At 39.5% G+C, this 12909-nt stretch overlaps 1 protein-coding gene across 2 annotated transcripts in view; it reads right to left on the reverse strand.

Moving 5' to 3' along the window:
• Positions 1-370: 370 nt before the first annotated feature.
• Positions 371-12909, reverse strand: part of LOC143294659 (putative ATP-dependent RNA helicase DDX43) — a 32511-nt gene continuing 19972 nt past the window's right edge. Inside the window, exons 17-24 of one of the 2 annotated variants that reach the window (XR_013056911.1) lie at positions 12107-12166; positions 10900-10967; positions 10132-10197; positions 8798-8905; positions 7275-7349; positions 4970-5057; positions 2078-4457; positions 371-2033 (exon numbers count right to left, since the gene is read on the reverse strand). Coding sequence is in view for 1 of the 2 variants with exons in the window: in XM_076606038.1 (XP_076462153.1) it covers positions 4242-4457; positions 4970-5057; positions 7275-7349; positions 8798-8905; positions 10132-10197; positions 10900-10967; positions 12107-12166 (681 nt within the window). In the remaining variant the exon portion in view is untranslated. Of the gene's footprint in view, positions 4458-4969; positions 5058-7274; positions 7350-8797; positions 8906-10131; positions 10198-10899; positions 10968-12106; positions 12167-12909 lie in introns of both variants that reach the window. The other variant, XM_076606038.1, reaches the window with a different exon arrangement.

The raw sequence follows: 12909 nt of genomic DNA on the forward strand, positions 1-12909 counted from the left end.
CTTACCTCGTTCTTTGAGCACTACCTGCATGGACCTCTGGTGGAGAGGACTCAACATGTGTCACAGTCAAAGGCCATCTTGATGTCAGAGAAATTGCAGTTAACTGAAAGGTTTGGAATCAGAAAAAAATAGGTTTCACAGTAGCACCCAGAGTAGAATCCATGGTTCAACTTGAGGATGTCTTTCTAAAAGAACATCACAAATAACGAGAAAAGCAAACATCTAGAGGCAATATCAAACATGGTTCAAGGCAGACAGTCTGCATGGCCACACATCCCACACACAAAGGGGACAAAGGCACTACATGATAGTGCACATGTTTACCTGGCAGAAATACTGATGCTGACCCTGGTATTCAAGTTGAAAAGTCCAACACCACTTGGACTATCATGTACTGGGTGACCTGTCCCAAACAGTACTCCTTCACTGTTCTTGCAGAAATTTTATTTTCCTTAACGGTACATTATAGGATGGTATACTGGACAAGAAATAGCTTGAAATTTCCAGTTGTCCTGTGGACCAGTACAGTAAAAAATATACTGGTCCCCAGAGGTATGTTAAAATGACAAAATACCAGTTACAGCAACAGAACTGTTGGATTTTCTTTTAATAATTATAAAAAAACAAAATTTTCAAGATGAAACATGTTTTCCATTTTGAAAACCATAACAACATGAATGTCTGACTTGAGATTTTCATATTGAACACAGTAACAATGAGATAAAAACACTATTTTAAAGACTGATGAAGAACAACAAATAAATATGCATTTAGTACAGCCAAGAGTTGCCACAACAAGAATTTCCAGAATATATATATTAAGAGTGGAACATCTTAATTGAGATTATAAGAACAATGAAAAAAGAAATGAAATAAGGGGGTAAGTAAAGCTCATGGACAAAACAACAAAACACAGACAAAATGTTCACCAACACACTGAGAAACCCCATTGTACAAACATTCAGAATGCTCTTGTGCTGATAACACCAGTACAACTGGACCACTGAACATATTTTTACAATTATTTTCAAACCCAAATTACGATTACTTCACATGTTTTGATTCTTTGTTTTCCTTTTGTCTCCTGTGCACAATGTGTATGCATCACTCTAAAACAGACTATTCATCTACACATACAGCTTTTGGTACACTTAGGAAGCAAGTGTCCACGGTTTCGAGTCCCACATACGAACCAGGCCTTTCAGTACAAGTCGAGTGGTCATCTGGGTGCTAGTCATTAGGATGAGACAATAAACTGAGGCCCCAAGTGCAGCATGCACTGGCTTTTGCTAATATACTAAAGGGATGTTCCTGGCAAAATCCACTCTGATGGCAAAAGAAAAACTTACAGACAGAAAATAAATGAATAAATATATGGGTGGCACTGCACTGTAGCGATGCACTCTCCTTCGGGAGAGCAGTCTGAATTTCACAGAAAAATCTGTTGTGAATAAAAGTAACAAAATACACAGAATACTTTAGAAAAATAATGAAATATAATAAGTATAACATATCATATAAGTGTCTGAAATCTGCTCACACATTATCAACACCAGTACTGTTTACGTGACATTCTGCTCACTCTCTCCCCCAACTGTGAGCGCAGGGAGGCAGTCAAGAGCAAGGCACTGAGTCATGGTCCGACTCGAGTGCGTCCAACAATACATATATACTCTTCCCCAGCCAATACTGTTCTCCAATTCTCAAGCTTATACACTGTACCAATTCAGTTTTCCAACTGCACCCAGATCCAGCTACTATCCCTTCCTCACTCCTTCACAGTTAAGATACTGTGTCTCTTTCTCTTGCATTGAAGCACAACTGTTCTCTCTCTCTCTCTCTTCATTCACTTTCTACAATTACTGTTTTCTCACTCTTGTTCATTCACTCTTCAAAACACAATTTGTTTTCTCTCTCTTCTTCATTCATTCTTCAAAACACAATTACTGTTTCTCTCTCTCTGGTTCATTCACTCTTCAAAGCACAATTACCGTTTCTCTCTCTCTGATTCATTCATGCTTCGTAACATGATTCTTTTCTCACTCTCTTGCTTATTCACTCTTCACAACACTGTTACCGTTTCTCACTCGCTTGTTTACTCTTCACAACAGTTAGTTAATTACCGGGTTTTGTTGCTGCTCACACACTCTCCCCATTCAGTTCCTGATGCACTCTACCGCTTCCTCTTGTCTTGCTCATATCTCCAATCTCCAATATCTCCCCCCAACCTCACCCCCCTTTTTTTTTCTTCTTTTTTTAAATCTATATGATAGCCAGTCGTGTCTGACGATGACCATCAGAACAGCAGAGGAGGCAACTGCCGTTCCGACTATCTGGGCTAGAATTTGATTATAGTGGAGAGTGTCTTGCCCAAGTACATCCCCACTCTCTCGGCCAAGAGGGTTTTAGGACAGTCGGCGCTGGGATGGTTCCCAAAGGCCAACTAGCCCACAAGGCTGCAGCACTAAGAGCCAGTGCAATTTTGCCTCCTAGTTTGAGAGTCATAGTCCTTCACAAAAGACTGAGCTGTAAATGATTTCCAGTTGACTGGAGAAAACATTGATAATACAGCTCTCACTTTGCTGTTGGCCTAAATGTAAACTTATGTCAATCTGTGATATAAGCTGATTGTTGGGCCGTTTTTTTTAATCTAAATCCCATCCAACTAACACAAAGTACTTGTGAACAATACTGCCACAGTCAAATGATGAATGTCTGTCAACTTTAATGTGCCTACATTATCTAAGTACAATGCACAATAACATAATTTCACATCTTTTCACTGTTCACACATTTCCATAAAAATTAAAAAAATCATTGCTAGTTCAAAAAAAGAAAAAAACAACAACAACGCATATACCTGAAAATGCAAAAAATATTAACATGAAGCACCAACTTCAACGATGACTTTTGACTGACCTGTACAACCAGTCATCCAGATTTCCTGTATCACAGCTTCAAAGAAAGGACACACCTTGGACAAACTGTCCAGGAAAACCTTACCTGGTTCCCATCAACATGTCAATACTTGTCATCATCATCTGGCGTCAAAAGGATGAAGTGGTGTGAGTGCGCTATTTCCAACCAGATCAATGGTTGGTTTGAAAGGCGAGATGAAGCCAAGGAAACCCGACACTATGTGTAACATTTTCTATCGTTTCCCATACACTTTAATATGAACCCCCAAGAGGGGGTGAAGAAAATGGTGAACAAAAATAATAAAACAAACCAAAAAAAAACAACCCTCCACTCAAAGAAAAACCTGCTATGTTCAACCATTTCTTTTGTTTCTGAATAACCCATAAAGCACTTTCTCTTTTTTTTCACTTGGCCTATAAAGCACTTCTCTTTTAACCTGTTCCCTTTTGCATTACTGCATGTTCCATAGTAATCTAAAAATAATAAAATCAAACGGCTTCAAGGTGGGAACAGAAGCCAGTGCACTACAGCCAGTTAAAAGGAAACTCTTACAACAGTTTGCTGACAGACAGCAGAGAGAAGAGCGAGACTTGTGCTCCATGTGGTCCATCAAAACCAATGTAAATTAACGCAACTTAAATCTTCTTTGACAGGAAACCTATATAATGAATGGCAGTCAGAAAATATCTTTAAAATAACTGTAATGTGGGGAAGCAGTCAGGTGATCTGGTATTCTACTCACCTTCAAATTCAGTCTGCACAATGTTACCCATACTGAACAGGACACTCCATTGTGTTCTCCACCCTAATCCTTTGGTACTAGCAAAATTATTCTCAATGTATTTACATGCTTCACAAAACACCACATATACAACTGTGGCATCAGTTTATCAATCATCTCCTTTAACACATCAAACCATAAATCTTGGCACCACCACAAACTGCGCGGAGGGAGCACCATCAGTCCAAATAAACACAACAAAGTATTTTCCCAGTCAACCTACACACCTCATACTTTCTGTTCCCCACGCACACAAACCTCAACTGCACTTTACAGTAAAATTGCACAGAAACCTCAGTGCAATGACCAGAAAACAAAACACATCACATGTGTCCGGCACGAGATTCATACAAGCCCATCTTCTTTTCAATGTCAAACTGAGATCAGCTGCCGTCCGTGCATGGACGATACAAATAATCTGGCATGTGACGCATCTCGTTTTGATCAGATTTCAAACGCCACAATGTCCTGAGGTCACACGGGGAGTCATACTTCAGCCTGACGTTCACACCACGCACGTCACACCACAGATCCCACTGATCTAGGAGAAGAAATACTCGTCATCTCTCCTTCCACGCCTTCTGCCCCCACCTCCTCCGCCAAAGTCATCGAAATCACCAAAGCCGCCGCCACCACCTCCACCAAACCGCCTGCCCCCACCACCCCCACGCCCACCACCACGGCGACCTTCCCGTTCGTCGCGTTCCTGTCGGGCCTTGTATCGCTCAGCCATGTCAACCAGTTCCGGTGGGATCTCCTGTCAAGGGAACAACACAAAGTGGTCAGTTTCCACACTGCTGTGTGCAGTCATATGTTCATATCTGCCAGGCAGATGCCTGACCAGCTGTGTTAACTAAACACTCTTAGGCACCGAGTTCATGTATGTACATATATTTGTGTACCTATCAGAGTGGATTTCTTGGTCATTCTTTGGACCAGCCGAAAAAGAACAGGACTGCAGACTGGACTGCGGGTTGATGATGTGACAGAGGGTACAATAGAGATGTGTGTGTGTATTATGTGGTGTGTGTGTGTGTGTGTGAGTGTACTGAAGTTTTTCACTACCACAATAAGATTACTAGCACCAGTTAACAGAATAAGTGATACCAGACTGTTTCATGGTGTGTATGCGCATAAGTGTGTGCATAAGCGCAGTCCTGCATACGTGCAGCTGCCTGCTTGTATCTGTGAACACACACACACACACACGCAAAAAACAACTTCCTTCTGTGATATTTTTGTTAACAAAAAGTGCAGTAATCACTTTACCTGGTTAGCTTCCGCCATGATGTCAATCAATTTCTGAGCACTGCGCCAGTCACCTCTCGTCAGGAATGTGACGGATTGTCCCGTGCGACTGAAACAGACAACCACCATACAATGTGGCATCAAGTGAACAATCTCTCCTCTTGAATCTTCTACCTCTCACAATACAATACAACAGATACAATAGTGAAACCATGCCATGCCATGCCATACATGTATGATTGTCAGTCATATCCGACTATGACCATCAGAACAGCAGAGGAGGTTCCTGCTGTCCCAACTATCTAGGCTAGAATTTGAATATAGTGAAGAGTGTCTTGCCCAAGTTACATCCCCACTCTCTCGGCCAAGAGAGTTTTAGGATGGTCGGTGTTGGGATGATTCCCAAAGGCCAACTAGCCCCCAAGGCTGCAGCACTAAGAGCTTGTGCAATATTCCCTCCTAGTCTGAGAGTCATAATCCTTCACAAAAGACTAAGCTGTAAATGATTTCCCATTGCAATGGAGAAACCATTGTTAATACAGCTCTCACTTTGCTGTTGGCCCAACTGTACAATACAATACCTTCTGACTTCTGTCTATCAAGTCGGACATATGTGACCGAAATGATAGATAGGTCACGCTGCATTCAATTGCACTACAGGCAAAAACAGCGCTGAGGGTCCATCTCGGGTAAATCAAGTTTTTTGCACCAGTGCATAGTTCATCCTCCGAATTACAACATACCTCGGTGTTTAGTTAGTGTCTGAAAGATTCCATGCACAGTATATTATATTTGGAATGTACATTACTGAACGGAAATGTGTCACTGTCACAATGTTCAGATCAAAAGGCAATTTCTCTTTCCCTTCCACCATCACCCCTGAACTTAACCTGTGAGATAGGTGTCTTATTGGTGGATAAAATCAGTAACAGTACAAGCAGGATTTCAATCACATACCAAGGAACTACGAATAACACAAGCCGAAAAAAAGAGAAAAAAATGAAGAAAACTGGTGTCTAAAGGAAATACCAGGAATTGAATAGTTATCAGAAACCACCAACATACAGAAATGAACAAACTTCTATTGTGCAATTAGTCCACTGCACAGCATCAACAGTTGATTCTTTCATTCATCAATGAGCACAATGGCAAAAACAAAACATGCAAATTTTGTGTTTAAGCTAAGGCGACTGATCTCACAGTTCAGTCAAACACTAGGTGTCATAGTTTCAAAAAAGCAGGCATCGCGGCAAATGCTAACAATGAAAAACAGATAAATATTTGCTAAGCAGAACTGTAAAGTATTGCCACGCACCTCACCTTGAATGCCTACAGGCTGTAAGAGACTTTTAACTTTCCTTATCAGACAATTCAAGTTCAGATTTCTCAGATCTTTCACTGGAAAAAAAAAAAAACATGATTCACGAGAAAGAAGGATCTAACTGAATCTGGGTCTTCTACAAAGTCTCTTTTTCTGGTTTCATTTCTTCATTTCATGCACTTTTACATTTCGTACAGTTTACAATCAAAAGTAAAAGCTGTCATTTTTTGCTGGTTCTGAAGTCACATTTCACAATTTTCAGTTTCACTCAGTTGTAAACTGACATATGCTCAATACATGAGCATGCCTCATTCTTGGAAATTTCCTTATGGTTTTTTTTGGGGGGTGGGGGGGGTTCTCATTCAAGGGATGCAAATTATATACCCAAGAGCACCTTGTAAAGTTGTAGGTGAAAAATGATGGTATCATTTATACAATTCCTCCACCAAGCTACTGGTGCCCCAATGGAAATATCAAAAGGATTTCAAAACAAATAATGAGCACCCAAAAGCAGCTCTCAGTCAGATCTGCCAAGGTAGGCAGCCTGTTGTGCAAATGACTCCATGTTTGTAAAGTGCTTTGAGCTTGGTCTCTGACCAAAGATAGGCATTCTGTAACTATCAATATCATCATCATCAACCACATACAAGCTACATATGCTGGCATAGTCCTGGGGGTGTATCTTACATTTTGTGAACACTAAACTACCTGGGTTGTGTCTCTTGCACTGTCTCTGACAGATTACACTGTCTTTCCGAAAATTACTGAGAAGATGATGTCAACACTTTCACTTTACAAGGTCACATTTGAATACTGTTCCAATGTTAATAAAAAAAAAATTAAAAATTGTTTGTTGACTGTAAGCCTTACATTGCCTCATTCCGAACTTTCGGATATGTGCTCCATTACAAAAAAAAAAAAAGAAAAACCCTGTACAGCAATGCTCACTATAATACACAGTAGAAATAAAATAAGTACACAATCCTGAGGGAAAAAGTAACTTACCCAGCTCTTCCAGTTCGGCCAATGCGGTGCACATACTCCTCGATATTGCGCGGGAAGTCAAAGTTCAGGACATGGCTGCAAATGGAACAAATCATAAACAACCTTTTTTTCATAAGCATATGCCTGTGTGTGGGTTTATATGTGACAATCTGCACCGTGTGTGTAAGCACAATCATGTATGTATGTACTGTAATGTACTAAGACTGTATATACATATACATGTACACTTATCCACAAAAGCATCTGAGATTTAAGATTTTTTTTTTTCAAAGCAAACAAAAACTACCTGAAAAATAACTTATGGATGAGCATGATCAATGTCCAAAGACCACACCTGTACTTATCCAGACTGCATCCTTTTCTTTGTGATGACAGATTTGTGGTAAAATTGTTTCAGTCTGACGGGCGCAATAGCCAAGCTGTTAAAGCGTTGGACTTTCAATCTGAGGGTCCCAGGTTCGAAAAACAGGTATAGCTGAGAAAGATCCAATTCAATACTAAATACATCTGACTACCTGCATGGCACAACTTCTACTTTTTCAGCTTTTAGACAACTACAAAAATCTGAGTACTTAAAAATAAACTAACACAAAACTCTGTAATATACAGACTTGTGAAGAGATTAGTAAAAACATGTAAATCATGAAGTGAAAGGAGATGCACAGAGGGGAGACACACACACACACACACACACACACACACACAGTTACCATGAATGCAACTGGCAGAAAATTAAAAAGCTGAAAATTTGGGATCCAGGCTGGGCAGAGCCCTGATAGCAGACGGGGTGGGTGATGGGGGGCAGCAGGGGGGGAGGCACATGCATGCATGCCTGTGTGTAATTTGCTTTTCACAATGATATCAACATGCGCCATGTAGGGATCGCTTTCTGTTATAGGCATTTTGACAACTTCAATCGACCGTTAGGAAACCTTTGACTATGATTTTGGTGCTGTGACAAGTCACTCTCCTTTCAAGGCCTCAACAATACGGGGTCAACAAACAACGCTTTCAAAAAGAGCTTTCCATTTCTTCTTCTTTTTCGTTTGTGGGCTGCAACTCCCATGTTCACTCGTATGAACACATGTGCGATTTTACAAGTATGGTTTTTACCCTGCCATACATGCAGCCATATTCCGTTTTTGCGGGTGCATTCCGTTTCACTTTTTGACGGGTTATCGGCAAATGATATAGAACAGCCCATGGGCTTTTTGTTGTTTCACTTTCTTTTTTTTTTCCTTTCAAAAAAGACGCTCTGTTTTAATGTAAATCTGAAAAATGATTTCCATGCCTAGACAGAAGAGCTGCACCCATGAGTTACACACACAAACAAAAAGACTACAGCACAAACCACCATTGTTAACCACCACTGGTAACCACATTTTCTGCCAAAGGGGATGACTGTACCAAAGTGATCAGCATGAGATCTCTCTCCCTCTCTCTTTACAAACACGCGCGCACTGACACACACCGCCTTCTCCCCACCCACCCCCCTCAGTCTTGCAGACAGGAAAATAACTCACGTGACGTCTTTAACATCCAGGCCCCGCGATGCCACGTCTGTGGCAATCAGGATCCGAACCTCGCCAGTCTTGAAGTCCTCCAGTGCCTGAATACGGTCACACTGCTCCCTGGACACACACACACACAGACACACACACAGACACAAGCACACACACACACACACACATTCAGTACATTAAAATGTTACATCCTACAGACCAAAAAAATGTTACAATGAACAGAGGGGAAAAAAAAGAAGAGAAAAATAAAACAGAATAAATAATTCATCTTTAACAATACGTGTCTGCAGAGTGGTGGCCAAGTGGTAACGCATCTGCCTAGGTTTGAATCTCGCACTCGCCAGTATTTTCTCCCCCTCCCCTATGCCTAAAGTGGTGGTCTGGATGCTAGTCATTCACATGGGATGATAAACTGAGGTCCTGTGTGTAGCACACACCTAGCACACAGGAAAACAAATACCTACTGCAGGCAGAAAAAAAGAAAAAGAAAGAAAAAAGGTGCTGCACATATATGAAACTCTCTTCTTGGGGAAACTGCCTGAATTTCAAAAACATTAACTAACAAATCATTCATTCTGAAACATCAGCAAGCAGCCCATAAAAGAGGTGATAATTACAGATGAAGAACAAAATACTATCATCTCTTTGGGGGAGAGGGTTGAGGGGACAATATAAGGCACATGTACACAAATTCTGTGCAGTACATCCATATAAATCAGTTATGCAACAACTTTACCAAAGAAAACAAAAGAGGCAAAATGAAAATGACTCACACAATTCCTATGCAAACAAAACAAAAACCAAAGAAGAATAAGACGCGGAATGCTGGATGGCAACTGGCAACTTGAGATCATACTTGACAACATATTCAGATAACCACGCACAAGACCAAACAGTTCTAGAAATCAACACAGTCATTCAGAGCTCAGACTGACAGACTCGTGTTACACCGTTTTAACGCTGAATAAACATACTGTTCATTCTATCACACATTCGGAGTTCTAACACTGAATCCATAAACTGTAAATTCTACCACATGTTCTGAGTTTTAACACTGAATATACAGATTGTCAATTCTATCACACGTTCTGATTTCTAACACTGAATAAACAGATTGTGAATTCTATCACATGTTCTGAGTTATAAAACTGAATAAACAGATTGTTAATTCTAACACATGATCTGAATATCTTAATAACAAAAAATTAAGGAGATAAAAGACCACACACCTACACCAAACAGCATACCTATCTCCACACACACACACACACACACACACTAAATAGCAAACCTATCTACACACACACACACACACACACACACACACAGCATACCTATCTCCATGGATGCTTTGACAGATCACCTCTCTCAATGTCAAATCACTGGATATGTCATCAACCCTGTGAAAAATAAAAAATAAAAAAGAAATCAGTGATTTCAGACACACCACCACCAATACAACAATGCAAACTGTGCCAAGTCCACAAACCTGAAACACCTCCTTCCCCCACACCCAAACAAAACTGAACTTTGAGTATTATTTTGTTGAGTCTTTCTTTAATGCTACAAGTATTTCAACACTTCAGATCATTTCAGCCTGTGATTTTGTACTGACCATAACCAGTTTTGGGAAACATTCTACTTCTATATGAGTAGTCCTGATAATAGTAATTTTGTACCCAATTAGTTCATCTTTCAAGTACAACTTTTTTCTGTGTAGCATCTGTAACACATTAAGCTTGATATTTCACAGTAACATCTGATTTCATTTAAATGAACTCACTGACAGAGCTGATACAGCAGTCTGTCAAGAATTTTTTTCTCTCTTTTTTTTTTTATACTTTTCCATTTTGCACAATAACTTCGTGTCACACTGTTTGAAACTCCTGAAAAAAGACACTGAATTTGTAAACCATAAACCATCAGACAACAATCAGAAAAAAACTACTGAAGACACTATTTCGATAATATCTGGATCCATTTGCACCACTATGTGTGTATACACGTGCCTGTAAATCCCTATATTCGGTTCTCCACAACAATGCATCAAACATATTAAGCATGAAACGTAATGCAACAAACAACTCATTGGTGTTACTCACACAGCTTTCTTGCCACAAAACACCAGCACTTTATCCTCAGGATGCATGTTCTCCAGGAAATAAAACAACTGAAACAGAGAAAGCATCTTATGTTTACCGTATGTTCTAAAATTAAATACATGGCTTCCCCACTGCACATGTGAACCACAAACATAAACTGTAACCTTTTCCTTCCAGCACTGACCATAATTCCCAGCCTATAACAATCGCCTAAGATTTTACATATTTTTTGTTAATTAGAATATTTTCCAGGCACATGCATCTTTTTTTTATACACAATTCACAGTGTCATCAACATAATATAGATGATGAAGTAATATTAAAATCAAACAACTATATAAATCTTTTAAAGCATAAAATCATAAATAGATGGGTAATATCTTGTACGTTTCTCACCTAAATACCTTCACTAGCAATCAGAAGGTCACTAATGTCACATTTTTCATGAGATGATTATGACACAATATACAATTTTCCTTTACTGCTTATTTTTTGTGTTGATGACATATATATTAAAGACCTACTAAAGTCCTCTTGCCAAGATAATCATGTCAAATGGGCGATCCATGTACTTTTTATGGGTTTTTTTTTTGTTTTTGTTTTTGTTTTGTTTCGTTCAATGTATATAAAAATCTCTTGTATCTTGTGTGTCTTTAGGAAGAGAAGACAGGCAAAGAGAACAGACCTGAATGCTTTACTGCAATGAAACCGGAATGTTTCATCACAAAACAACACACACAAATGACAAACTCAAGTAAAACTATACAAGGGAAAAAGCACAATGACAGTGGGAGAGAGACTGTAGACAATTGAACTTGTGCATGGATAAAAGTAGCTATAGCTGTCAGTTTATCTGGAATGTGTGCATGTATGTATACATGTCCATAATGCAATTCCTTTGTTTTTGAAAAAAAAAACAGAACATGCTTTGCAAGTGGGGAAAAAATCAAAATATCCTACTGGGCTTCCACAAAACTAAGACAGGATGCAGGACTGTGGTTCTCAAATAACTCCTCTCTCTCTGTCTCTCTCGCTCTCTTCCACCTCTCCCTCTCTCTCTCTCTCTCTCTCCCCCTCCTGCCCCCACTTCACCACCACCCTCATGTGCATATGCTCTTTCTTTCTCCCTACCCCTCTCTACCTACCTTTCTTTTTTCTTTTCTTTTTTCCTCATCTTTCAATCCCAATCCTCTCCCTGTATACTCACATTTTCTTTCTTTTCATAGTCCTCCATAAAGACGACCTCCTGTTTGACACTGTGCACAGCCTGTAGGAACACACAGAGGGTGGGTCACCATCATCAACGGGCAATGGAAACATAAATAATAATCATAATAATAATAACGATAACCATAATAACCATAATGATAATAATAAAAACAATCATAAAAATAACAATAAGTACTGCTCCTACTTATAATAGCAAAAAAAACCAATGATGTCCATTTGTATATCACCCTTTCTAACAGCTCAGTGCACTAACAACAACAGCAACAACAACAATAATAATAATGAGTACTACTACCACTACTACTACTAATAGCAAAAATAATAATGTCCATTTGTATATCACCCTTTCTAACAGCTCAGTGCACTTTAAATGAAAGAAAAGTTACAATTTACATGAACCATTCATGAACACTCCCACACTCTCTCATTCCTGATAAGGTCAGAAAGATATATAGGCCCAGCAGAGTGGAAAACAGAACAGCAGAGACACCCAACATACATCACAGTTACATGACACTGCCACTCTGCAAAACATTGATCATAAATGAAAAATAAAAAATTCCTGGCTCCAAAGTGATAGTGATCAAAGTTTTAAAATTAAAGATTTGAATTATCGTTAAAAAAAAAAAGATAAAAAGGAAAGATAATAAAGGATCAGGCAGTCAGCAGAGTTGAGGGGTGGGGAAGAGTGGGGAGATGGGTGGTCCATCATAACTGGACTATTGACCACAAGGAACATCAAACCCAGGTCAGTGTTTAGCACTGTTGTCTACAGTGTTT

The sequence above is a fragment of the Babylonia areolata genome, chromosome 20 (assembly GCF_041734735.1).
Source record: "Babylonia areolata isolate BAREFJ2019XMU chromosome 20, ASM4173473v1, whole genome shotgun sequence".
In the NCBI taxonomy this organism is placed as follows: domain Eukaryota; kingdom Metazoa; phylum Mollusca; class Gastropoda; order Neogastropoda; family Buccinidae; genus Babylonia; species Babylonia areolata.